The sequence below is a fragment of the Pezoporus occidentalis genome, unplaced genomic scaffold (genome assembly GCF_034315485.1).
Source record: "Pezoporus occidentalis ecotype Australia unplaced genomic scaffold, CSIRO_AGI_Poc_V1 ctg89, whole genome shotgun sequence".
Taxonomy (NCBI): domain Eukaryota; kingdom Metazoa; phylum Chordata; class Aves; order Psittaciformes; family Psittacidae; genus Pezoporus; species Pezoporus occidentalis.
The window spans coordinates 2,942,215-2,970,084 of NW_026916253.1; the positions used below are offsets into that span (position 1 = coordinate 2,942,215).

Here is a 27,870-nt window from a genome sequence, read left to right on the forward strand (position 1 = left end):
CCACAGTTTGTTGGCAGCCTGTGCAGTGCAATAGGTATGTCTTAAGACAGACCATGGAGCTAACTTAAAAAGCATTGAGGGAATTAAGTTTTTTTTTAATCAGGCGTTTCTCTGAGGGGGAGCAGAAGAACTGCTTTTGATGATTTGAGATTTTTGGCCTTTGCACGAAACTGAGTTTTAATCTCCCAGGCAGATACTGGGATTTAAAACCCAGTACATGCTGACTGCATGTTACCTGAACCTCACCAGTAGAAAATCACGTGTGTTCTCCTGTCCCTTGTCAGCCTCTGTTATCTAATGGCAAATGCGCTGGATTATCTGTCCTTCTCAGATTCCAGCTCTTGCGTCTTGGCTACAATGAACAAAAACCTGATGCGGGTGGTAGAAGTTTAATTTTTATTCCATCTTCATTCTGTATGTTTCCTGCCTTACAGTGCCTCCTAGGTCTCCCTCCCTTCTATAATTCTGTCTTCCCTTGGGACTTGAAGACAAATTTCCTTTTGGGCTCTTAGCATCTCTTGGCCACTTTCTAATGCTTCTCCTTGGACTTTCCTTTCTTGTTTGTCCAAAAGCAGAATTTTCTCACTGAAGGTATAACACTGATGAGATCTGCCAAAGACTGGGGAAAGGAAGTTTAAAAAACTAAAGAGGCTTTGCATGCGTTCACTGCTGGAGGTGAGGGTGGCAACAGGGCACACTCATTTGAGCTCTAAGGCTTTAGGAAAACACAAACCCCAAGCAAAGTTTACCCTTCAGTTTTTTTTTCACATTTTCAGTTATGACATATACTTCAGTATCTCTCATGAAGCTCCTCAGCAGCTGAGTAATTACTAACCTTGTTATTTAGTGCTTGATAAAAAGGAGCTGGAAAGCAAATGTGGTTTGTTTTCAAAGCTTTAAGAATTCACAAGTAAGAGAGTGAAACATGAGAAATACCCTGACAAAGGCCTCTGAAAACGAAGCATGGGAGAGCATGTTTGCTGGGGGTTGTTTGCGTGTTTGTTCATTTATTTGTTTTCACTTCCAAGATGAATCATTTTATTTAGCTTCAGCTTTTTGTCATGGAGAAGCACATCTGCTGTCACAGCATCAGCTTGTTCACAGACAAGCAGTGGCAGTGGGCTCTTTGATGGGTTTGCCGATCTACCACAACTCTTCACCAGGAGATGGTGGTGGTCTCCAGGGGCCACTGGCCTCAGTCCCCTTGTCAAGGGCTGAGTCAGGGTTGTGCTTTCAGAAATGATAGAGTGTGGTGAATGACATCTTATCTGCATATTTCTGGATACATTTTTTTGGTAAAGATGCTTCCAACTCAGATGTGTTATTAAATACACAGCGATGCACCAGTCATTCTGGAATCGGATGAAAGCTCTGAACTGATGCAGGTCTCTCTCCTTGATGCTGCTGAGATCAATCTTTTCTGATTTATGTGCTACTGTGAACTGAAAACAGCCAATTCCTTTATCGAGTTTATGAAACCACTGAAGACCAGGTAGGCCAGCAGCAGCAGCTCTGCCTTATTCTCCCTGTGCTTCCCACCGGTGCCCACCCACCTCTTATGTCCTGTTGAGCATCATCTTACTTGGGAGAGGAACTGTCTTCCCTGTCTGCATTTTGCACAGCACGTAGAAGAGTGATGGTATGATCTACTGCTGCTTTTCTCAGCACAGTGATAATGCAGGTAAGAATAATCCAATACATCTTTTATTGACTTTGCATTAAGCTGTCTTAGATGTGACGCCATTTGTAATGCTTGCATCATCTCATTTTCTCTCTGAAATTCTCTGAATGCTGTATTATTGCCAGCACTAAAAGAGTACACAGCACAGAATATTTTTATGCATTGCAACTTCTAATATTTTATGCTACATAAATATAATAGCATATAATACATAGTATTACATACTATAACTTTGCTTTTAAACCTTTGTTTAAATTCCTTTCTTTTGGAAACAACTTGCTTTTCCGTATCAAGTATCACAGTATTCTTGGTGTGCTTGTCTCAAGGTTTGTCTCTTGTTTGGTGGGCTTTAAAATACTAGTAATTGTATCTCCTTTGGGCTTGCTTCCTCTTCTGGAAAATTCAAGCTTATATGGGGTTGAGCATGCTGCTAAATTTTATTTAGCATATGAATTTATCTTTCTAGCGCTGTACATTGATTTCTGTGGTTAGAAATTTTACACATTGGGAACTAACTTTTGCAGGCCTTTAAAAATAATGTATGTGATACTGAAAGCACAGATGAAACTGTTTCTGAAAATGAAATGGGACATTCTGGAACACCTTTTGGGGATTGGTATGTAATTCAAAGATGAGCTCCACTAAGTCGTCCTGTTCTAAATTCAGCCTAGTGATTTAAGGACCAGTGTTGATTGTTTTAATTCAAGGCAGTATAATCAGGGAAAATTTGAGCCAAACTCAGTTAACAACAAGGAGGCAATTGGTCCTTTAATTTTCCTTTTGATTTCATTTAAGAATAGCCAAGAAAAGCCTCAGTAGCACATTATTATTATTATTATTATTATTATTATTATTATTATTATTATTATTTATTATTATTATTATTATTATTACCACCTTTCTCATTACCATGCAGTCTTCTTGTCTCAAGAGCTGCAAAGTTTGGGTACTGGCTGATTTCCACACCTTAATTGTTTAAACCAACAAAAATAAAACCACACCAAACCTTCACAGTTCTGAAAGCAGTCATCATTGTGGGTGCCGTAATACATTTAATTTTACCACTAGATAATGAAGTTCTTGAAAAAATTAATCTGTTGGAAATTATACCACAGAATGGGGATTTTGAACTATGGAAAATAAGTCTTGGTCACAAGAGCCTCCAGTGCAGGTGAAGTTTTCAGGTGCTGCTTAGTCAGAATAAATAGGGGAGGTGTGCTGTGAATTAAAAACAAAAGCAAGCTGAATATATATGATTTTCATTGGCAAACTTCATATATTCAAAACATTTAAAATGTGGAATCTCTCTTCACATGTGTGCATTTGTACACACATAACCCACATCTTTTTCTTTAGCTAAATAGGCATCTTAATCTCTTAGGATTTACAGCTTTATACAAAGAGGAGAGTGTAAGTTGTGTCTTGAGAGTCTTCTGTCTGGAAGTTCAGAGGGATGGACAGGTATTTAAAAATAAAAATACTTCTGAATAATAAATTATGTTGGAAAGATAATGCTTCTTGGACTTGCTCCTTGTTTTGAGTCCATACTTAAATCTTCGCAGAGTGTGTGGTACTTGATAAACTAAGAGACAATGAATCCTTAATTTTTATACCAGGGCCTGTAACATGTTGAAAGATACTTTTAAAATTAAATCCTCAGGGCTGTTACCAAGGCTACTGAACGTGACAGGGTTTGTTTTCAGAAGTTACAGAAGAATGGTAGAGACTCAGAATGTTGCCCAGAGCTGTTCTTGCGTTTTGCATTTTCAAAAGATCCTTTGTTGTGAAAGGGGCCATATTGCTACAGCAGCAGATCTTTATATATTAATTAAATAGGTGAACTAGAGGTTTTTCCTAGTCTTTGCCACAAATAAAATATGCAAAACACTTTTTAAAGAGCATCAGATGTGAGGATGATTTAGGTTTGCTGCTTGGCTTAGGATAGTTGAAATGGGGAATTCAAAGCAATGTGACATAGAATCACAGATTGGTTTGGGTTGGAAGGGACCTTAAAGCTCACCTGGTTACAATCCCCCTGCCACAGGCAGGGACACCTTCCACTAGACCAGGTTGCTTACTGGGTGGTGTGAAGAGAGCACTGTCCCCATCGGGATAGAGGAACCCAGCTTTGCCCTTGCAAAAATGCCTCAGAATTTGAGATACTTGAGATTTTTGTCACTACTTCTGCATATGTTTTTTTTTCCTGTGTCACCAAATGATGCCTGGACAGTCAGGCAGGCAAGGGTTTGTACCTTGGACTCTAAGGACCACCCTGGCTGGTTAGCACTCAGCACAAAGCCCTGGCTGCACCGGTGCTGGCGCGCTCAGACAGGGGTGATCCTTTGGGCTGGAGCTGACACCTGTGATTTGTGGGGATTCACCCCACCCAGGTACAGGGATTTTCTGGCTGTCACGGGTGTCCCAAGGTCTCCTCACTTCCTGATTTCTCCACTTTGATTTTGTATTGGGAGCTGCCCTACTTTTGAAATGCCTGAATTCGTATGTCTCTGATGGACCCTCACAGCAGCTAAAATCAGTATTCCAGAGCTGTATCTGTGCTGCTTTCCCCTGCTGAGCATGTTTGCTACCAGAAAAAAAAAAAAAAGCAACCAGTGCCTTATTTTATATTTTATTTTTCTTTTTTTTTTCTCTTTTTTTTTTTCAAATTTTTCTCTCCTTTTTTTTTCTTTTTTTTTTTTTTTCCTTTTTAGGGAAAACCTAACAGCTACGGACGCCATGAGGGTGCAGCACACTGATGGGCTTCACTACTGGAGTTCTAAAACCTTTTTTTTTTTTTTTTCTTTTTTCCAGAAAAACTTTTTAGCAAAAACCAGGATGTAAACAAGAAGCCACTGCAGCCTCCGAGGCCACGCCGTTACTTGCTCGTGTCCGTCTCGCTTGCCTGCTGTCGAGAGCGGGCCGAGGGTGCTGAGGGTGCCTCTTCCTCCGCGGCAACTCCCCCCTGAGGGTAGACCACAAAACACAGCTTCTGTCCCCAGCACGTCATGGACTCTGCAGGAGCAAACGTGCGGGTGGTTAATGGGGATGGTTGAGCTCGTCTAAAAGCACGGTGCTGGGGTGATGCAATGTGTGAATCAGTGTGCATCTTCCCCTCCATGGCCGCTTGGTCCAGCTGTGCAGAGACTGCCCCTCCAACCCTTCTTATCCCCAGCTCAGTGATAAAACAGTGTTGGTGAAGCAGGGGCAGGTTAAGATGGGCAGTGTTAGGGATGCTTTTCCCAGCCCCTTGCAGAGCTGTGCTGGCAGAGATGGGCTGGGATGGCTGCCAGCCCTCCTGGCACTGTGTCAGCAGTGGGGACTGCTGATCCTGGGGACCTCTGGTCAGAGCAGAGGGCTGCAGTGTGCTTGTTTTAAAGTCCTTGCCTCAGAGCAAAGCAATTAGAAGCCAATCATAGCCAAGCCATCAAAAACTTATGTGCAGTTTTAATTTTACATGAGTGATAATGTAAGGCTTTCTTTTGAGGGTGAAATAATTCACTGTGCCATGTGGGGTTTGTGCAGCGGGATGTGCTGGTGGCAGAGTGGGATGAAAGCTTGTGTGCATTTATTAGTCCTTTTGTGATAGTTCATTGAGCCTTAATAGAATTACGGAATGGTTTGGGTTGGAAGGGACCTTAAAGCTCATCCAGTTCCACCCCCCTGCCATGGTCAGGGACACCTTCCACTAGACCAGGTTGCTCCAAGCCCTGTCCAACCTGGCCTTGAACACTGCCAGGGATGGGGCAGCCATGGCTTCTCTGGGCACCCTGTGCCAGTGCCTCACTGTTGCGCTCCTGTGTATCTGGCTCTGGGGCAGACTCTGGTGAGTGAGCTGAGCAGATGGGGTGCTGCACAGAGGCACGAAAGGAAGTGAGCAACCATTCTAAAGAGTGAGCAAAACAGCTGCCCAAAGGAGAGCTTTGTGCCCAGCGGCCGCCTGTGACCAAGAGTGGTGGCTGGGCTCACACAGGATGTTCCCTTGCTGTTTTAGTGCTTCTGGTTCAGAGGTTAAGCAGATCTCTGCAGACCCACGCACAACCAGGAATGCAGCGAGGCACCGCAGCACTGGCTTACCTATTAGCCTATTTACACTCTTTGGTTTATTTCTCCAGTAGACTCCAAGGAAGAACACTGGCACTCCAGTTAAAATGATAATAAGTCCAACTCCACAGACGATTGGCTCGGAGTATAAGCTGAAGATCAGCAGAAATGCCCAAAACGCCAGGTAAGTGATGGGGATGAGGAGGTTCACCTATCAGGAGAGAGCAGAGCAGAGCACAACTGTGGTTGTGTGTATCCCATTTTTACACTAATGGCTCTCTGGGACATGGTTTGGGACCATAAAACATTACCACTACATCAAAAAAAACCCCAACATTATTCAAAACAGATGGAGGGGTTGATGTGCCCATCCCACCCTTTGCATCACTATTGCAACCAAGAGATTTAGCTTTAACATTGTCACCTTGATAGGTCTGAAGATTTTGGGTTTCTTGCATCGTAACACAATCAGGCCTATAATTGTCACTCCGTAGCAGAGGTAGTTAATAAATGACACATAGTTGATTAGCGTGTATGTGTCTCCAACAAGCATGATGACAAGAGTGGCCATACACTGCAAAGAGAGAAGTATAACCTTCCTTGAGTCATTACTAGAAAAAGTAGCTTAAACCCAACAAAACCAAGCAAAAACCCCATTAAAGCATTTAAATGTCTTTTGTTTACAGGCCCCACTGGGTATCTGCTGCCTCCTGTGGTTCAGAGTGTTATCCCTGAGCTGTGCCACTGGGGCTGAGTGGGGATTTATGGTTATTTGGGACATGCTGAGGGTCTGTTTATAAATACCCCGAGGTGCTGGCAGAGGTGACTGTACTGGCCATGGCTGGGCAAGCAGGGCCAGGAGGGCTGTCAAGAGCTCTGTGTCGCTCCACTCTACCCATTCCTGTTATTTGTTTTAAAAGCTATTGACCCCTATGGTGAGAACTGCTGATGGAAGAAGGATTTCTTGCAAACTGAACATGTTGTGGTCAGTGCACTACGTTGTTGCAGGTGCCCTGTATATTATAAAGAATGAGCTTTGCCCTTTATCCCTGCTGGCCCACAGCTCATTCTGCAGATGACTGGCATCATTAATCTTTTGAGCATTACTTGTGTTTGGAAGCTGGCAGATTGATGGTGGAAATTTCCATGCTATAAACTCACTTGTTTATACTGTGCAAAACCAGGAGAGCCGGCTCCTTGGGTCCCGCACCATTGCCAGTCAGTACCCTGGGAGCCGCGCCCTGGCCTCCATCACATACTGGTCCTGTGAACATTGTCTGCTGGTGGCCAGAACCTGAGGGAAGCCAAGTATCCACATCCCTTCAGAGAGAGCTCAGGTTTTTGGTCTCTTACTCCAAGCTCTCTTTTTGCTTACATCCCTTTTTCTCAATTTGCCGTTCCAATGGCAAAGTCCTCTTGGAAGGGAGGGCTTCTGCACCACCAGCACCAGGAATTAAGCACTGCTATCAAACAACACTCTGGTCCCTCCTTTCCCCTGTTCAAAGCCTCACAGGCCTGATGGGGATTCCAACACCTTGGGAAGTATCACCACAAAATGGATTTAAAATAGGAGGGTGTTTTATACCGGTATAATGTGTTCCTGGCTTTCCTCTGACAGTGTCATATGCACACACAACCCTCTCCTGTCACTCACAGGATTTACAGCGATGCTGCTTGGAGCGTTGTGATTCTGTGCATAGGTGACACCAATGTGTCAGGTCTGCTCATGGTGTGGGCATGACTGCTGGGTGGTACAAGGCTGCAGGGCTCTGCTGCTCTCTCAATTGCTTGGCCACAGCCACATGGCAGGGAGGAGAGCTGGATGCTCCCCACTGTATTGCAAAAAAACCCAGTCTGTTTATTTTACACTCAGCTTGGTCCCTTGATTTTTGAAAGGATTAGTAAAAATACAGGCCTTGCTGGTGGTGTTAAAAAGCCCTTTCTCCACATACAAAGAAACCTTTCTTCATGCAAAGAGCTAGGTATGATTCATTGGAAGAGAAAAAGGAACCTGGGGTATTAATTAGGTTTGCCTAAAGTCTGACCCAGTTTGCTATTGTAGCTGTCTATATTATATTTGTTAATAAATTAGTATTTCCTAGGACTTGTTATACCCTGAGCTGCTTTAAAACACCTTGTTCTGTGACTGCACTGTGATTCAAGGAGGATGTTTTGAACAGAGCAGAGAACTGGTGTATGCCTGAAGGATCAGACAGCTGTTTCACAGTGAAGCTGCCTCTGAAACTCAGTGTGTAATTTCAAATAATGTATATTTAAGGACAAAAGAGTTCCGTTTCATTGGCACCAGCAGCCGAGCAGTAGCCCATGGTGGGACCAGGGGTCTCTGCCTACCCCAACACCTTGCATGAGGTGTTTGTGGTGGGCACTAAGCCCCAGGGATGCTGTAAAGCCTCAGCTAGATGCAAATGTTGCCATAAAAGCAGAATGTACAGGAGGCTTATTTGGTGAAATTTGGTCTGGGTGTATTGTGCCAGAATTGCTTTTATTGCTGGGAGACAGATACACAAGTGTGCACCTTCCCAGTGCATCTGGGGTCAAACTTGCCTGTTTTTGTATCAGTGGCAAATCTGCAGCTAGCCAAGATTTCAAATAAATGCCCTTTGGGGAATTCCCCTTCTCAGGCCATGCAACAGGGGACAGCAGCACAGAGAGTCATTTTCCTCTGTAATGTCTTTGATGCTGCAGTAAAACCCATCACATATGCTACCCTCACTATTGATAAAAGTGTATGAAGGTCTTTGTTCCCAAATGGTTGTGTAAAAATTCATCAAAAGAGCTTCTCCCTTCTTAAACAAATTGTCTGTTTCAAAAGTCAGTCTCTACCTCTGCTGTGGGTAGAACAAGTGGTAATGGGCTTAAATTGCAGCTCAAGTTAGGTATGAGGGAAACCACCCATGCCCCCAGGATGGTTGGGAATAGGAGGGATTATTTCCGAAGCTGAAGGCTGCTCCCCTTTGGGGCCATTGGAGGTGCTTGGCCAGCACCCACCAGCAGCATTCCCGGCTGACTCTCTTCTCCTCCTTATGGGGTTTAATGGCCTCTCAAGCTCTTCTCTCTGTGATTTACTATTTATAATAACAGGTTACAGAAAAGCAGAGCAGGGACAGTAAAACTTACGCAGACAAGCAGGGCAGGGATGGGTGTGCAGTGCTTGACGTGGATCATGGCAAGCAGACTTGGCAAATGGCCTTCTCGAGCACCGGAGAAACATAACCTGGAAATGAGAGCAGTAATGCTGAACCAGCTGGGTGGACAACAGCCTCTTCAGTTCCTAGCCATAGAACATCTCTAATCAAAACCACCTGCACTGATGTGGAAGGGAGCTGCAGCCTATGGGTGTTGAGCTGCAACTGGGGAGATGACTAGAGACTGCTTGTGTAACCTGGTGTAAGTCACTGAAACTAGACCCTTCAGTATATGAGGCCTCTAATGGCTAATAGCATCTGTGCAGTGACCTGCTTTGAGATGCCAAATTACCTCTGAGCAGGAGGACTGAAATCTGCCCAGTTTGTCAGGGTTGCCTCCTTACCCAGGGTGGGATGAGTACTGTGAAGGTTGTGTGGGGATCAGCTATACACAGCCGAGACACAACCCCTCACAGGTAGTGTTTCCAGTGTCAGAAAGATTTTAAATAAGGGTTAACATGCCTGAACTTTAACTTCATTTCTAAGTGCATAACCTGTAACATATGGACTCGGATTTGTGGCATCTCATTGTACTCATGAAAGTGCTGAGATAAATAACTTCCCAAGGTGCTTAAGACTTGAGTTGTTTCCTTAAAACTTTTTAATAACTTTTTAATTAAGTTCAGAGAGGTCAGTTAATATAAGTAGACTTTATAGACTACGCTGCAGTACACTTTACAGATTCTGGCCCCACTATCAGCAGTGTGCATGCAAAACATCTTGCCTGAAAGGAGTTTTTCCACTACAGAATGAAAACGTCTGTAACTGGGAACAGCACCAGGCCCTAAAACTGCTGTTCGAGTGAAGCACAATTTAGCTTGTAGCTACTGGAACTTTATTGATGTAAAATGACTTTGGTTCCATGCTAAAGCCGTGTTAGGCTCTTCCTGTGAGTTATTCCACATCTGCAGACAATTTCAGAAGCTCGTAAGGATTATTTTGCAAGAGATTCCACGGTTCAATATTATATTTGATGATTCAAAACAGAGCAATTCATAACTGAATGTATCCAACACACCCAACAACGACCTCATGCTCTACAACATCCAAAATGTCTAGATAGCATTTCTTTAGCAAATGCAATTAAACCAGCCCCTCCCCAAATTAGATAATGTTCATAAAATTGTACTGCATCTAACCTTGATGAGGTAAAAAGGTATCCATTTATTCCTCCAAATGTAGATAGGGCCACTGAGACTGGCATAACCCAGGAAAAATAGCCCAGTAACTTTTCACCAAATGTCTAAAGCAACAGAAGGCAGAGAAACTGAAATACACTGCAAAGCACAGAACCAAAATCAAAGTGTATTTTAGACATCCAGGGAATGGTTTACTTACTACCGCCACAGCGTTGGAGGACAAGAGCTCTTGGGGTGACATGGCAGTGAAATATGCAATGTTGGTGAACGTATACACAAATGTCACCAATGGGATGGATATGAATATGGCACGAGGTAGGTTCCTAATAAGAGAATTAGGAGGGTAGATAAGAAATTACAGTCATGTACAGTGAGACCACAACAACCATGTACAGCTGTGTGTACAGGCACCTGTGGTGCAGTGAAAGGCCTTGTTTTGCTTTACTTTCCCCTGCTCTGAAAAGGAACAAGATCCTGTTATTCAGGTGGCTGCCTTGGCCTGCCCCATGCTGTAAACGTGGTCTGGTCATACACCACCATGACAATTTACAGCAGTACAGATCTACTTGACCTCTGATCCAGAGACCTGCTTAGAGGTGGACACCTGAACCACCCTGTATCAAAGGTAATAATGGATTTCCCTCCATGTGTCAGATTTGCAAAAAAAGTCTTTAAAAATTTATTTAACTTTTATGATTTTGAACAGATTTAGTAAAAATGGGAAGGTTTTTTTTATAGTTTCCCCTTGGAGACTGCAATAATAATAAAACAGCCATTCACTCCTTTTTCTCTTTATTTCTCAACTGAGGCCACATTTGCCTTATTTAAGTCATAACTTTTCATTATTCAGCTTTGAAATTGTGGTGGTCCATTAAAACGTTGGTGTTTTACTAAAGGAATGCTGTGCCACACTTGCTTTATTCCAGCCAAGATCTCTGGACGTGTACTTTGTCACTCACTAGTGCGAGTTATGTGCAGAGCCGCTTGTAAGGCTGCAGCTCTAATCCATTCCCACCCAGGCACTGTAATAGCTTCAATTTCTCCTTGTTTAATCACTGTGTGCCTTGGATGCCCAGAAATAATGCTCGGAGAGCTGCTCTTGCCATTAGTCATTCCACTTCATCAGCTCAGAAATGTTGAAACATTTGAGCTTTGCTTTACTATATTAATGCTCACTTTCCCTCCAGCTTTCCAGCCTGCTTGTGATAAATCATTTCCAAGCCCCTTCCCATACCCAGGACCAGCATGATGTTAGTCACCCTGTGGGGAGCAGCCACGCAATCACTTTCTGATCTTCTCTTTCTGGTGTCTGTGGAAGATCCCCTTTGGGTGAAAAAGCAAAGGGACTTAAACATAATCCCACATTTTTCTGATAGAAGTGATTCTCCCTATAGCCACTTGAATGGCATCTCATTGATGGTTATTTTTTGCTGTAAAAGCACTGTATGATTGAACAGTGCCATAAAGATGCTGCTTTGTTTTACAGGCTGGTTTCAGTTAATGCCTTACGCAATACATTTTTAATTCCATTGTTCCTTTAACTTGCCTCCCATCTCTTCCAAACAAAAAATCTCTCTCTACTTTAGAAAGACCAGTCCCATAGACATGTAAGGAAGCTGCAGCTTATGAAATGAATTATATTACCAGATAGCTCCAATGTCTCAGGACTTCAAGAAAGTGTGGATGGCACAGAATTGGATACTTGCCTGCGGGGCTCAACCAGTTCTTCCGTTACATAGTTCAAGAAGTTCCAGCCACTGAACGCAAATGACCCTTGAAGGAAAGCTAAAGCTAAATGCCCCACAGATGGAGTCATCCAAAAATTGAACGCGTTGCTTGGTGTCAGCTCTTTGTAGTTTCCTGCACAGAGAGCGCAAGCAAGAGGTTAATCCACCCCTACCTACCAGAGACACCAGGAAACAGGTGATTTTCAGTCTTTATTTTCATTGGATTTTGGACTTCATGCTCTTCATGTCACCATGGGCTGGCACTGCACTTGCAGGGCTTTCTGCGGGGTGGTGTCCTGGGGAAGCAGCTTGGGTTGTACTCACAGCATCCCTCATTGCACTGAGGCCACCACTGTGCCTCATGGGACCAACCAGCAAGGCCTGAGGATTGCTCCTGGGCAGGGTCAATTCCTGCCTGTTTTTAATGCGGTTTTCTTTTACAAGAGTTTGGTGGTGTTCAGTAGAAATACTGAAAAATAAAATGCCTGTGGGGCTGGCAGACTGTGGGACTATTACCACTGAGAAAACACATTTGCTCTCTGCAAATACTTTATCTTCCTTTATATGACTCATCATATACATGATAAAAACACTGCGAGCCTTTTGTGTTTTCTGCTTTCTGTTAAGTTGATGAGTCAGTGAGACCTTGTTTTTTTGCCTATTTTTAATAAGTGACTTTTTTAGGAAATTTGACTAGTGCCCACATTCATTTTACACCCAGGGTACTTCAAATTTAAGGAACATACAACAGATGAAAAAATTTCAGTAAATATTCTGAAACATCCTCAGCTGCATTTATTCCATCAGAACCAATGAGGTGGGCCAGAAAGGGACTCATATGAGAAAATACAGCTGATTTCTCTGTGGTGACATCCTTTCTGTGGAGCCATCCTTTCTGTGGCTGCGTGAATAAGCAGCCTTGCAGCTCAGCTAAACCCAGCACTCCTTTGGGTCAGTTTGTAAGGAGAAAACAGTAAGTGGGGAAAATTACTTCTATCAACAGTACCATACCCGTGTTGGAGCTGTCTCACAGAGTACCTTTAAAGATCTGTATGAAGCCCACAATAATGATAAGGGCCAGGGCTAAGAGTTTTCCTGCTGTAAATATATCCTGAATGCGTGTTGCCCATCGAACGCTGGAGCTGTTCACCCAGGTCAGGAGGACTGGAGAGCAAAAGACTGAATTCAGTGACATGAAATCATGTTTATTTAAGACCACACAGTCAAAGCATTGAAAAGCACAAAGTGACCTGCACATCCCTGTGGGGAGCTATAGCGTGGCTGGGAGCAAGGTGAGGAGGAGCTTTGCCTTTCCTTAGGAGAATCCCAGCTGCAGGGGCGTCCCTACCAGCCAGCAGCCTTCCTGCCTTGGGGGCTGCTGGCTGCAGCTCCCTGAAGGTCTAGTTACTGTGCCTGGGTAGTGCTCAGTGTGTAGGGATCACCATCTCCTCATGGAAATGGTGAATGCCTCTGCTCCTTGTAGCTCTGGCTTCCTTTTGCTGGCTCTGTAAGTAATTAACGTGGAGCCAGTGGCATCCTGCATTTCCTACACACTTGCATTTGTGAATGTAAAAGAAGACTAGGAAGGGCTCAAATGGTGGGTCACCCATGCTGGGTGCCCATGGCCCTGCCCCATCCCATAAACTCGCCTGCTACCACTTCCCTGGGACCTGCAGGGATTCAGGTGCCTTTATGCCCTGCTCCAGCCACTGTGCTGGCTGCAGGCAAGCAGGAAGAGAGTGAATATCTCACACCAGTCATGGTGCCTGTCTTGGGACTTCCCTTGCTGTGGCCATGACCCCAGCCTGGCTGGAGTGGCCCCTCGAGTGGTCCCATGTAAAACCAAGACAAGCTTTGTGTGTGTGCAAGAAGCAAATACTCACGTAAACACACCATGGAGAGGATCCTGGAGGCATTATAAGGGGGGATACAGTTAGGAAAGACAGGCTGCAGGACATAGTTTGAGAAGGTCAGCGCAATGACAGCCAGACTGGTAGGGTACATGATAAGCACTGCACTCCACAGCAGCAGAAACCTGGAAGACAAGAAAAAGCAGAAGCAAGCGTTTGGAGTGTGCTGGAGGAGATACTGCATACTTGGCTGTGCAGTGCTTCAGGACAGCTACCAACACAGCAAGACTGGCACCTTCATCTCAGTCACATCTAAGAGTCACCTACATGTGACTCTCCTCATCCCTTTTCCCCTGTTCCCAGTGCAATCTGGATTTTGAATTAAACATGTCTAAGCAAAGCACGGTTTAGGGACATCTGGTAGAGCGAGGATTATGCCCAGTGGGCACATGTTGATTTAGCTCTGCACGCCAAAGCAAAAGCATCTCTTGTACCTGAGCTGATGTGTCACTGCAACCGATGGCAGTCCCTACATTGAAGACACCTCTGGAGGGTTTCAGCAGGGCCCCAGCTGCACTCTTGGGGCTGCTACTGTCTGCCCACCAGTCACTGAGGGGCTCCTTGTCACTGTTCAGGTTGGCTCTGTGACCTGGGCCAGGGCAGGTTAGTGCTGCCGTGTTCTGCAATCACTCAGCTGGGGTGCACTGGGGCTGGTTGTCTGCTTTCACCTGCAGCTGAAGGCAATTGCATCAAATCAGGTACCCTTGCAAATATAAAGTGTGAGGCAGCTTGTTTCACACTGAGAAAAGGGGAAAAGTTCACTTATCTTAAAGAGCAGCAGTAGATCTGCTTTTAAAGCAAGTATTCTGCTCTAAAATACAAGTATTATTTTTTCTGTAATGAGAACTATCTACTGCAAGAAAGTGAAATCCTTCTTTCTATGTATGTACACAGAGATACATACACATTAGTTCATTCATATACAAGTGTAACATGCAGTGATGCCCAGCACAAATGAGGATTGGAAATGACATTTCTAAATAATACAATATAATTTCTGGGTTACATGTGCTGCCCTCTTAGAAGCTGCTCCCTCCCCACATGCTGCCTGCTGCCAGTCCCTTAAGTGTGGCACTTAAGTTGAGGGGTCCCTCCCGGTGCTGTTAACATGGATGGAGGGAGTGCTGCTTGCTGGGTGTTTCTTGGACAGATGTGGTGAGTGTTTTTCAGTTCTTTGTTACTTCTGATACATATGGGGCAACCTGATGCTTCCTTTTTCTTAGTAATGTTGTGGTTTAAACCCAGTCAGGTAACTCGTTCACTCACTCCCCCCTTCTTTCCCTCCCCCTACTCCTGGAGGGATGGAGAGGAGAATTGAAAAGAATGCAACTCCCATGGGTTGAGATAAGAACAGTTTAGTAACTAAGGTATAACACAAATCACTGCTGCTACCACCAATGATAATAATGATAAAGGAAATAACAAGGGAAGAGAATACAACACCTCAGCACCAGACAACCGATAACTCGCACCCCCAGCCTGACCAAGCACCGACCCATACCTAGTCCTACCCCACAGTCCCTAGCCCTTCCGGGTAGCTCTCTGTTACATCCTGGACATGACGTGCTGTGGTATGGAATACCTCTTTGGTCAGTTTGGGTCAGGTGTCCTGTCTCTGCTTCCTCCCAGCTTCCCCTCCTCCCTGGCAGAGCATGAGGCTCACAAAGTCCTTGGTCAGACCAAACATTTGACCAGTAACTAAAACCATCAGTGTTATCAGCACTGTTCCCAGGCCGAAAGTCAAAAACACAGCACTGCATCAGCTACCACGAAGGAGAAAAAATGACTGCTACTGCTGAACCCAGGACAGTAAGTATCAGAGAATCAGTCTGGCAAGCTGGCATGATGCAAGAGCTTGTTACCTTCTCAAATGGCACCACAGATTTTAAAATTGGGTTTTTTTTTCCTCTCCTTTCTCTTTATTCTGTTGTGTGACTCCTATTTTTTCTTTCTTTTTTTCATGATTTCTAATATTTTCCATGTGGTTCAGAGCAATTTCCTCCAGTAATTGCTTTGTGCTATCTGGTGCTGTGGGTGGTGTACCTAGTTTGCAGACCCTGCTTGCTGGATGAGTTAACCTGGCTGGTCCCCACTAAGGCTAACTATGACTTAAATACTGCAATTAATTGCAGTAAAATAATAATAAATAAAAATATTAATAATATTAATAGTAAAACAATAAAATAATAAATGAAAAAATACATAATAAAAATAATAATTTGCTGATAGGGCTAGGATGCTGGTGTTGCTGAGCAAGGTCAGGTTCAGCCACATCTGTGGGGCCATGGGGTTTGGTGGCAGATGCCACTGCCTCTTCCCTATCATGTTTATCTTAGTTCAGGCAATCTATGAAGGCTGAATTCAGCTGGAAGCAACCAGTGAGGAGAATGACTCTGAAAACAGTATTTCAGGCAAAACTGACCCTTACTTCTATGTTGTAACATGGAGTGTGTTGGTATTGGGTAGAATATGATTTAATGGAAATGTGAATAATTCAGTGGATTTCTGACAGTCATTTTGTTTCATGCTGAACCGAAATACATGCAGGACTGATAATGCCAATTAAAGTAAATGGAGAATTTTAGCAGAGGGTGACAAAGTTGCGCTGTCAAACGTGAAGCTCAAATGAGAGATGGCGTTAAAATAAGAAAGAAGCTTGCCTAAGGCGTGGGCCCATTTTTAGCTTGTTTTTCCAGGTAAGTTTTAACTAATGCCTGCTTCTGAGAAAAAAGATATCCCCATGGGTCACTTAGATCACATCCCTGAACAAGCAATTGTTGGGGCTGGGGATGCACTGCTACGTGCTTGCCTTGCTCTTGTGGTGTTTGCTGTGACTGGCAGGCAGGAATTAATCCCAGTTATTACCACCCAACAGTCCAAGTCTTCTAGGAAGTCTTTGCTTTAAAAGCACCACATTTTATCATCTTAAGAGTACAATTTCCTTAGTGAAGAACAGCTGTTCCAGATCAGTTATAATTAAGTGACAGAGGGCAGAAATTCCCTGTGGACATAGCTGAGCATCAGCTGTACTTGCCATCGCAGAGCACAGGATCAGGAAAGGGCGGTGGCCTGCAGGTGTGCTTTCTGCTCTGGGCGGTCATGCAGAGGGAGTGTAACCAGCACAGGCAGCCCAAAGCTCAGTTTAGAGCAGGGAGATGTCATCAGGGCACACCTGGAGTTACTCTGTCCAGTTCTTCAAATGGAAAGTGGGGGAACTACTGCCCTGAGGGCTGATCTGTGGCACTGGGGCTGTCAGGAACTGAACCTTGTCTGATAGATTTTCACAGCTACTCAGTAATGTACAGCACTACAAGACCTGAGAAATTAAATCTCTTATTGCTAAGAAGTGATGAGGCTGTTAGAAACAGGCTTAAAGCAGCTGAATGTAGAGAAAAAGGAGATATAGCTGCTCTTGCAATTTTAGAAACACACTGGAATAAGTGACAGACTGTGGTGGGATGTGCTGCTTTGGGGAAGGTGTGGCATTCATGAGGAGGTGTCAGTCATCCCTGGACCAAAACTGATTTTATTTTCAGATATGTCTGCATACTGATTTCTTCACCCATGAAAAGAAATGAACAGCATGGTCTGATCTGTGTCTCTAGTAGTCTAGTGGACTTGGTGAAACAGGATCTCAAACATGTATTTGGGATGTGCCTGTACTCCCAAGAGGATCTCACATTAGATGTAAGATATCATGGAGTCAAAGCAGCCTATGAAAATAGAAAATTACAGTGTGTCCGACTTGTGTGTCATTAACAACAGAACAGTTTGAAATAGATGCTGTAGTACAGATCACCTTACCACAGGAAAAGCTGAACTGGTTTAAGAAAGTGGAAGCTGATTTGAATATTATTAAAATTATCCTACATTGCTGAAAAACTCACTGCCTTTGGAAACTTTAGATTTTTGCATCATCAATGAAAAGGAAACATAGAAGTGTATTTGAAGCATGTTTTACTTGCAATCTAGAGTGACACTTACTTATCAAAGCTTTGGCTTAGAGCTCTCTCCTGATATCAGTACCACTGATTTGTAGTAAGGACTACGTCCAAGCCATTAGGCACTGCTGGTGAGGCAGCTATGCTGCTTGCAACGTTATTGCTGAGCATTTGGAAGAAGCTCTATTTATCAGAAATGCACTAGTGAGTCTTTCATGGAGCTGAATTTATTCATTGTCTTCTGCAAGAACACATATTAAGCCTATTACTTACTATCTTAGGTAATGTTCTTTTTATGACCCATACAGACATGCAAGCCTGTCTGCATGTAAAATGAGCTGTGCTCAGTCAGCTCCAGCAGCACAGGATGTGACACATTGCCTGTTCATACACAAATGCTGCTTAAACCCAAGATATCTAAATGAAGATGAAAGTGGGACATCTGCTCTTGGGTACCAGAGCAGAGCCCAGTGGTCAGGAGCCCACCCTCACCTCTTTCCCTGGTCAGAGCTGCCACTGGTGTCCCTTCTTCAGGGTCATCTCCAGCTGAGTTTTGCCATCACCACTGCTTCCAGCAGCACTTCAGGCACTGTCCTTTGGCTGCTCTCAGACTCGGAGCTTTTGCCAGCTCAGGAGATGCCCCTGTCCTGCCTCTCTCTCTTATTCCCCTCTCCTTAAATCACACCTAGCAGTGATACGATTTTCTTTTTTTTTTTTTTTTTTTTTTTAGTTACTCAACCAACTCTCAATACTGCCAGGCACAGAAGCTGGGACATGTAATACTCCAGTGCTGTTACAATCAAATAGTAGTAGTCCTTTGTTCCTACACCAGGAAGGCATAATGAATGGGGAGGATTTTGGGGGGTATGGACAACAGTAGTGAAGAGGAAATGTTTGGGTGGGTATGGCGTGTACTCCTATAACACACATCTTCATGTGAATAGACCAAACCATTCAGATTTGCTGTTGGCAAAATCCCGTGGCAGATGCAGTGAAGCTTTGTGTGCTGGATTTGATGTTGTTTGCTGTAGGAGGATTAAACCAGAAGAGAAATCTGGCTTTTGGAGAAGCAGCGTTATTTTTCCTTGGGGGGAGGCACAGTGCAGGCTCCCAAAATGCCCTTCTCAGCTCAGAGTCCCACACACGAGTGCCAGCAGGGGAATGGGTGCTTCGAAGTGGAAAACTGAAGGCCCTTATGGGAGTTCCCCAAAGCTGCAGGCTGTAGGCGGTAGCTCAGCAAAGGGCAAAAGGGCGCAATCCCAGCCTGGCTTTACTGGAGAACTGGGGTCTCCCTTTGTACACCAAAAACTACCTGGATGCTTCTTGCCTAAGGCAACCCTTCGTCATGCTTACGATATGTTAATTTTCTTGGGAGAAAAGGTAAGGTCTCTGCAAAGCAAGAATGGGAGCACTGCTTCCCTGCAGCTGACAAAGTTGTGCTTTTTGACATTGCTTATACACTGCAAGCCTGGTCACCGAGGGAGCTGCTGCCTGCTTTCGAAGGTGGGAGCATTGCTCAGTGCCCAGGTAGATGCTGGGTAGTGATCAGCAACAGGCATGTTGTTTGTTACAGCAATAGCATGCTGTAACATGCTTTCTGTCACCATGCAAATCCTCTGAATGTGGCATAGAGTGAGCTGAGGAACAACTAAAGCCAGGTTTAGTTGTCCTTGATTTCTTACTACTTTCTTTTTCTCCCCTTGAATGCATCATTCTGGTTTTGTGAAACTGATGGCTTCTGGACTCCTTCACAAGGATATTTCCAGGATGTACTGCACATGCAGTTTTATGCTCTTTGTTTCCTTGCAGATCCCATTCTGGGAGCAGGCGGTGTGAGAAGGTACTGATTGCCTGCTGCAGGATCCCAGGGAGCAGCGGATTTGCCATGCAGCTCCCTCCCACTGTGAGAGAATGCACCTTGGTGAAGACAAGCTGAGATTCAGTGTTGTTGTTGCCGCAATCCATGCTGTGACACAAGTGTGATTTTTCCATGCAAAGTGGGACAGAGTTCAGAGGAGTGATTCCTCCAACTGAAGAAACATGGACCCTTGTGACAACCAGTATAAGGCAACGGCTTGAGTGTGAAAGAAAACTTGTCACCTAGTGCATTTTCAGATGGGCAGCACTGAGCCTAGGCAGGCAGGAGCAAGGAGACAGCCCAAGGGACAGGGTGACAGCCTGTGTTCCACCTGTGCTGGTCAGCTCAGCAGCCAGGTCAACTGTTAGGAGCTTGTTGGAATATTCTTTTCTTTTTCCCTTCTTCTTTCTCTAGTTCACAGCTACGGTGGTTATTTTTCCACAAATAAACCAGCATGTGTCATGGCATCTTTCCTTATCAGTGAGCTGGTCAGAGTTTCGGTGCTTCTCTAGCGAGCTGTGAGTACAGGCTCATGATTTTATTTCTCTTGTTGAATACACAAAAAAGTAGACAGTCAGCTATAAATGATGACCTTTTCTCACTTGCCCCTTCCTCCCTTAGCCACTCTACTCTGTTAGTGGTATTTTCAAAGAGAAATCATTCTCTGAGTTAGCATTTTCTCCTTTTTGTGTTTCCAACACTTATTTTGTACAGCTATAGTAAGTGAAGCAGCACTGCAAGCAGCTTTGGTCTGTGGTAAGTAGCTCTGGCCTGGGTTCCCTCACATGTGAAGCTCCTCAGTACAAGGTACCTATCCTTCAGGGCTGGCACACAGGAATGTCACGAGGACAAAGCATCATTTACAGCATTGCTCTTTCCTGTCAGGAACTTTATTGAATCAGAAAGAGAACGGGAAGTGTCCATTGTCTTCCCTTTGAAGGCAGCACCAGGAGGTGTGCATAGGGGCCATTTGGTATTTCTAATGAGAACAGAAAGAATGATTTTACAAAAGCATTTTATTGAAAAATGTTCCCTGTCTCTTCCAAATCAAACGTCTTTTCCACATAAAATACTTAATATAAACATGTTTTCAAATGACTTTATAGAGATAGGGTACTTACCCAGCTAACCCACCAAAAATCTCTGTGACGTAGGAATAATCCCCTCCCGATTTGGGGATAGTCACTCCCAGTTCAGCATAACATAGCGAGCCAAGGGCAGCCACTCCACCGCCAAGCACCCAGATAATGAGAGCGAGTCCCACCGAGCCAGCATGCTCCAGGACTCCTTTTGGTGAAATAAAGATCCCAGAACCAATGATGTTACCTGTAATGGACAAAAGGTTTGCAGTGAGGCAGAAGAAAATGAGAAATGCTCTTTTCTTTTCTTATTAAAAGGGAGGATAAAAACCTCTCAGCCCCCAGCAACCCAAAGCAATCCTCCAAACCCTCTGTTCCTCTTCATAGCATGATTTTATTTTATCTGGTTGTGTCCTGGGGAAAGTGTTGCCATTTATCAGCAATCAAGGGCAATAAGCATGTGCTGAGCAATGCTGAAGCATGGTGAGACTCTCGTGAGTATCTGTATTTGCAGCTAGCAGTTTTGTGCTTAGATTCCTTTAGAGAGGAATCTAAACAAGGCACATATTTGGGGGGGGGGGTGGGAGGTCAAAAACCATTAGATCATTATCTATAATGTAAGGGCCAAGCAGTGCTCTTGCTACCAGGGCATATTTAAGATTTAGGAAGGGGTAATGGGTTTAAACCTAAACAGGGGAAGTTCACCTTAGATACAAGGAAGAAGTTCTTTGCTGTAAGGATGGTGAGGCACTGGAATGGGTTGCCCAGAGAAGTTGTAAATGCTCCACCTCTGGCAGTGTTCAAGGCCAGGCTGGACAGAGCCTTGGGTGACATGGTCTAGGGTGAGGTGCCTCTGCCCATGGCAGGGGGTTGGGACTGGATGATCGTAAGGTCCTTTCCAACCCTAACTATTCTACGATTCTATGTGCTTGAAAAAGTAATCCCAAAGTCCGAAAAACTAGAAATCCATTAACACTTTATATTTGCAATACCTGTGCTGTGTAGTCATCACTCACAGATTTGTAAAGGACATTGTAGAGTGAGTAAAACGTTGGACAATGTGGACTTTGTCCAACTAATTTTGTCTGATTAGCATGAGCTGTGGCACTGCCGGGTGTAGAAAGGAAGTGCTGGATATCGCAGATGCTCTTTGTTCACATGGGGCCAGGACATGGTTGTCCTCCCAGGCCAGCAGAAACCACTCTGCAAGTGGTGCTTTGTGGCTGCTCAATGTCTTGAAGGAGAGTTTTTATTGTCAGGCTTGGCTTTTTTTTGAGCAATATCTAAATAGTTCTTCTCCCAAAAGGATGTGAAGATCCTGCTGTCGTAAGACTCTGATGAGGGCTCTCTTTTTCTATGAGTTGGTATTAAAATCCTCACTTATAAAGTTGACTTTATAAGCATTTGTCATCAGTGCAGTCATAAAAATAAAATATTGCATGCTGGTTGTTAAGGCTGGTGACCAGGTTGGGCTCAGCAGCTCTCAGTCCAGAGACTGAGATAGGTAAAATAGGATGTGAGGGATGGAGGTTCGCTCTGACAGGCACTGAACTAGAGAAGATAAGTCTGCAAATATATATTCAGTACTTGTAAACAGTACATTTTCTGTGTGCACAGGCTGCTTTTTCTAATGTCCATGATGCACAGACAAGGTTAAGCCAGAAATCAATGTCTTAAATGGCGATGGAGGAGACTGAGGGTAGAGCTCAGAAAAACCTTGGAAGTGTTGAGATCTTTAGCTGTGGAAGGAGTCCCTAGGAAAGACCAAGGCATCTCCCACCTGCAACCTCCTAGTGTAGCTGGGATGGACAGCCACCAGGACCAGAAGCACTATGAATTTAAAAAAGAAAAGGGATGTAGATGTTAACAAAACTAGATTATACTAGAACAACAGTAAAATTAAACATAGCTGTTCCTTAGCTGAGCTAGCACAGGCAGCCCTAAGCACTGCTGCAGCATTAATCACAGCAGCTTGCACTGAAGGAATGGGTTATGATATGGATAGGTCGCATGATATTGTTCATAGCACTAATAGATCTGTTCTGGATCTTCCCTACTGGGATGCTACATGGCTGGAGTGGTGAAATCTTTCAGGAAGATAGATGAGGAGTTAATACCTTGCAAAAGCATATATAATACTTGTTAAAATTTATGGGGCTTTTTGGTCATAGTTTCTTGTGCTGGCTGAAGCATTGCAACATACTTAAAACAAACAAGTTTTTCTGGGAGGCTGTTTGTGCCTTGTTCAAGAACAGTAACAAATCTTGAATTTAAGCTGAAAAGAAATACCTGCCTTAAGAGTTTAAAAACTGTCTTGGCAGTCTTTGGTACTGCTGTGTGCTGCAGCTGCAACAGTTGTATGTCTGGAGGAAGGCCTTAAGTTACAAAGGACCCTTAAAAATGATCTGCTACCTACCAGTACAGATACCTGTATGTGTCTGGTTTTGACAGATCAATGTACCTGAAAATACTGCAGTTTTGGGGAGCATGTTGAACTTCAGACATCCTGCTTTTCACCATAATAGATCTGTAGTTTTTAACTGCTTCTTTGGGATGGGACAATATTCCTTTCTGGCAGCTGCAGTACTGAACAAAGGGGAACTGTGAACAAATGGGAATTGCCCAAAGACAGAGTAACTCATAAATGAGTCCCCTGGCTCCCCTCACGCTCTCTCCTCCTGCTCAGTGCTCTCTTTCACCTTAGCTCAGGTTTACTGCTAATTTTGGCAGCAAACAGCAGATGCACATACACATCCTGCAGCAGGCTCCTGGTGAGAGCTTCCTGTGCTTTGTGTCACCTCTTCATTGTGTCAGTATTTTTTGGATGAAATCCATACACAGCATGGCATCCCCCAAAGTGGTAACAGGCGAGAAATCCAGAAAACCCCATTTGCAGTGTGGTGTCCCTGCAGACCTGGGCTGATGGACCCAGGGAAGAGATGAGTCTTGGTGAGGTGTAACTGCACAGATAAGGTGGTGACAGTTGTCTGGCACGGTGGTAATAAGTGCAATCTAAATGCATTGACAGAGAGTCTATGGTGTGTTTTTTCTTAATGCTTGCACTCCGCACTGTCAAAGCCCTGAATTTCTTTGGGTTTTAAACCTCTAGAAAAGGGCACTGCTTGTCCCCAGCAGCCTGGGTAGTGAGGGGTATCAGCAGTGGGGATTTACCCAAACCCAAACTGCTGCAGGGAGTAAGCACAGTGCGGCTTAGAGTGATGCTCTCCTGTCATGGCAAGACTACCAAAGCAGTCCTCCTTGCTTGCAAGTCTGTACTGAGCTGGAAAGAGCTCGTACTTTTTGTTTATGAATAATGCTTTTTGGGTGCAGTTACCTGAAGGAGCAGGACAAGAAAGAACAGGCAGCCTTCTGCATGGGCCTTGCACAGAAACATTAACATCTTTTTTGTTAAACTAAGTAATTAGTCATATTTTAAAAGAATCTTACATCCTTCATGAATGAATATATGATAAGGCAAAATTTTCTTTCAAACACATTATGGATTTCCTATTGCTTTGCTCTTGCAACACGTGCAAAAGCCGTAGCAGCCCCAGTGGAAATGCTACACCCCTTTTGACAACAAAATGTTCTTATGGAAACGTGCCATGAATGTGGTAAATGTGCCTGGGAAGTACAGCTTCACTCGGCTTAGGACATGTTTAAAAATAGATATGGTGGAGATGCTGAAACGCTGCAAGAAAATGAGATGGCAGAAACTGCCTGATGAGAAGCAGAGTTTTCAGGAGGTCTCCCGTTCCTTAGCAGAAGTTCTTGGGCCACAAGACTTACCAGTAAGGCAGATGCTTCACCTACAAATAGGTGCCTCAAAGCAAGCCTCGCTCAGCAGGAACTGAGGGAATTTGGTGAGCGACTCTGGGGCAAGAAAGAAATTGGCTGTGCAGTTGAGGGAGGCTGTTGTTACCGTGCTTGCCGTGACAGGGCTACCTTGTTTTGGCTTTTCTAGTGCCAGCACTCCTGATAGTCACTGCATTTATTTTTAATTCTAAGACGTGAAAAGATGGAAAAAAATGATTTCCTGTAAAACAGCCACTTTATCTGCGCCTTTGTGGCCTCTGCTACAGTTTCTTGCTAAAAAACTACTTCTTTGAACCAAAAATGCTTGACTTACATATGTAATTCAACATTGTAATGTACATTGCCTAAGTTGATGCTGATGCTTTCACACAACACAACTGCTTGGGCAAGGTAGATCTATTCTGTGGTCGTGGTGTGTGTGCCCCAAGCCCACTGCAGATGCTCAATGCATTCCACTAGCCACAAAAGTGGAGATGGAAAAAGATGGGGCCACTGAAATAGGGCAGGTGAAATGTGCCAAGGGGGAGAGAGCAGGATGATGAGCCCCAGTCTGTCTCTTTCTGCTGGCCAAGCGGGCTCCCTTGGCACGTGAAAAAGTTTCTGGTAGTAATAAAACAATAAAGATACTCATTTCATCATCCTTTTCCTATTCCTCACCTTAAACAAGTATTGGTTTCCTGCAGGACAGAAGCTGACCTCAACCCAGCACTGTGTTGTGTAGCACCAATAAGACTTGAAAAGTCATCCTGCAAATATACAGACCTCTGGAACAAAATCCTCCTTCTGGTCTAGTCAGTTGAGACTTTGTAAAAGTGAGATTTGAGAGCTGTGAACTTGACAAATTCTGTCAGTTTGGTTTTTTGCTTATTCACAGTAACAATGGTCTGTGATGGAGGCAAGCAGAAAGGCACACCTCGCAGATACGCCTGCTTGTTGTTAAAGAGAAGCATTTTGTTCTTAACTCAGAGAAACTGGCCCATAAGGTTGCTCAGGAGCTCAGCCAGGGTCAGCAAGACCTTGGATAATCTGGGTAAGATCTTAGAAGCAATATATTTCTGGCTATTTTACTTGCCTTCTCTGTTTTGTATTTATTCATTTTCTTTAAGGCTGCAGTGTTCAGATCTTGACAGTTTTACAAAACAACTCATGAGGGCCAGGAATATCATTTTTAAACAAAAGCCGAGGTTCTCGTGCAATAATACCTCTTCAAGAGTTATTGTAAAAGTGGAGAAGGAAAGGCAAGCAACACTTAGATATATGACAAAATACTGTGCTGCATATAGGTGGAAAAGAGTGCATGTTGCGGTGACTGACTATGGTGAGAAATAGGATACAGATAATAGAAAAGTCCCATGATACAGGAATTTATGCTCTTTTATTCTATTTTTTATAAAGCTGAACACATCTTTTCCCCGCTGCCCTTTGTATGTGGTGCTGTATGTAACCTTTTGAACTATGAGAGCGCAGCTGGGGCCAGGTTTTGATGTTCTTCAATGTAACTATGGGAGTTGGAACTCATCTTTAAAACAAAAGATAAATTCGCATTAAAACACTTCAAGAACTGCACTTTGAAGGAAAACACTAAATATTACCATGTTTGTGAGAAAATAAAGAAACCTGGTAATACTTTGCATATTCAGTTGGCATTCAAAGTCCTTAGGGCATCTTTTATTTATCTGCAGCACACCATCCACATGGACTGTAAAAATAATGGATCTTGCAGCCTGTTGAGAGCAGTTCTTAAGGAATGGCCTTACTGATTGTTTTTAGGGACCATATTTCTGATAAAACTAAGCAATTTCCTGTGTGGTTAGCAAAGAAAAATATCACTTATGCCTTTTTACTGCTTGTGTACTTCTTTAAAGGTCTGTGGTACATCTGAAATTCTGAATGGGTCTGTAATATGGACTAGAAATTGGTCTAAGCAGCTTTGCCCTACAAAGTGAAATATTAACAACAAAGAAATTTTGCATCCTTTTTTTGGGCCACGGTGAGGTAAATCACCTTGTGGCTTGTTGTTCCCTGAAGGATTACAGCGGGCTACACTCCCGAAAAACTGTGTATTCATGAGCATAAACCCTGCCAGACTCCTGCTTTTATCAAGTGCTGTTTGTTGTCCACAGGAGATGGCTCTCCAGCACTTGAGGTGGGTCATGCAGCACTCAGGGGCATGTTGGGGATAATGGTTGTGGGAGATGTGATGCTCAGAGGCAGCCACTGGCAGAGGGAAAGCCTGTGTTATCAGTGTGTCCGTCCTTCCTTCCTGCAGAGAGGCATCCTACGGTATTGAATCAGAGTGGAAGTTAGTAAGACAGCAGTCAAATACAGTAGTGGGTATCATCACAGATTATATCCCCAGGTGTATATTGGGTATTTCATTGCTACAGTTGTAACAGATGGTCCAAGTATGTGTTTGGGTATCTGGGCTACGGAGGGCAAGTGCAGAACATGGGGATTTTCTTTAAAAGTTTGAGACCAAACTGGAAGAAGCTCTTCCCTGTGAGGGTGCTGAGGCGCTGGCACAGGGTGCCCAGAGAAGCTGTGGCTGCCCCATCCCTGGCAGTGTTCAAGGCCAGGTTGGACACAGGGGTTTGGAGCAATCTGCTCTAATGGAAGGTGTCCCTGCCTGTGGAAGGTGTTCCTGCCCATGGCAGGGGGTTGGAATTGGATGAACAACCCAGTCCAGGATTTAGTTACAGCTCTCTTTTGATATACTGTCTCCTTGGCAGCAAATATAGAGTTTTCACTGCTAGCTGTAAATAGAAGAATAATCTAAAGTCTACCCATCCTCTCAGGACTCCCTCATATAAGTAGACATTATTCAGGCCAACAGGATGACAGTCTGTGTCATTGCTTAAAACAGCTCTCTTACAAACAAATGCTGGAGCTTTGCATCCTGCCTTGGAGTTAATAAATAAATATACCTCATTTAAGTATGAAATATTGTAAAGCTTTGTGGTAACTGTTTAACAACAACAACAACAACAACAAAAGCCTAATCAAAAGGAATCACAACTTACAAATTGTTTAATTCCAAATTAAATATGAAGTGAATTAGGTCAGTAATGGTGATGATGTAACTCATCATCCTGGATATTTATTTATGGATTTATGGATTTATTTAGCAGAGAACTGCTAAACTAAGCACCCTCCAATGCAGCTAATTGTCAGTTGCTAGTTGGCCCGCAGGAGTTAAACACTCCTAATTGAGGACATTAGTGACCAGTTCTGTTTGTCACTGCCTGTGAGCTCAGGCCATGACACACCTGCAGAACCAGCCAAGAAGCAACCTGCGCAGTTCATCACTTTGGTGCTAACCAGAAACTTCGTGGCAGTCCCAGCAGCTCTACCTGTTTACTAGAATAACCTGGCCTGGGTGACCCCGGGCTCTGACCCAACCCATGTCCCCCCAGTGCTGGCCACTGAAGCTGTGCTGCAGCACTTAATGGGACAGATGGGCACAAAGTGTTGC

At 44.0% G+C, this 27,870-nt stretch overlaps 1 protein-coding gene across 1 annotated transcript in view; it reads right to left on the bottom strand.

The window, feature by feature from the left end:
• Positions 1-4,358: 4,358 nt before the first annotated feature.
• The window catches only part of SLC7A10 (solute carrier family 7 member 10), a 41,440-nt gene continuing 17,928 nt past the window's right edge, over positions 4,359-27,870 (bottom strand). The window contains exons 2-11 of the mRNA XM_062604879.1: positions 20,625-20,829; positions 13,678-13,829; positions 12,833-12,958; positions 11,774-11,927; positions 10,267-10,390; positions 10,068-10,171; positions 8,861-8,957; positions 6,147-6,296; positions 5,756-5,933; positions 4,359-4,693 (exon numbers count right to left, since the gene is read on the bottom strand). Coding sequence (XP_062460863.1) covers positions 4,557-4,693; positions 5,756-5,933; positions 6,147-6,296; positions 8,861-8,957; positions 10,068-10,171; positions 10,267-10,390; positions 11,774-11,927; positions 12,833-12,958; positions 13,678-13,829; positions 20,625-20,829 — 1,427 coding nt within the window. The 3' untranslated portion in view covers positions 4,359-4,556. The remainder of the gene's footprint in view (positions 4,694-5,755; positions 5,934-6,146; positions 6,297-8,860; positions 8,958-10,067; positions 10,172-10,266; positions 10,391-11,773; positions 11,928-12,832; positions 12,959-13,677; positions 13,830-20,624; positions 20,830-27,870) is intronic.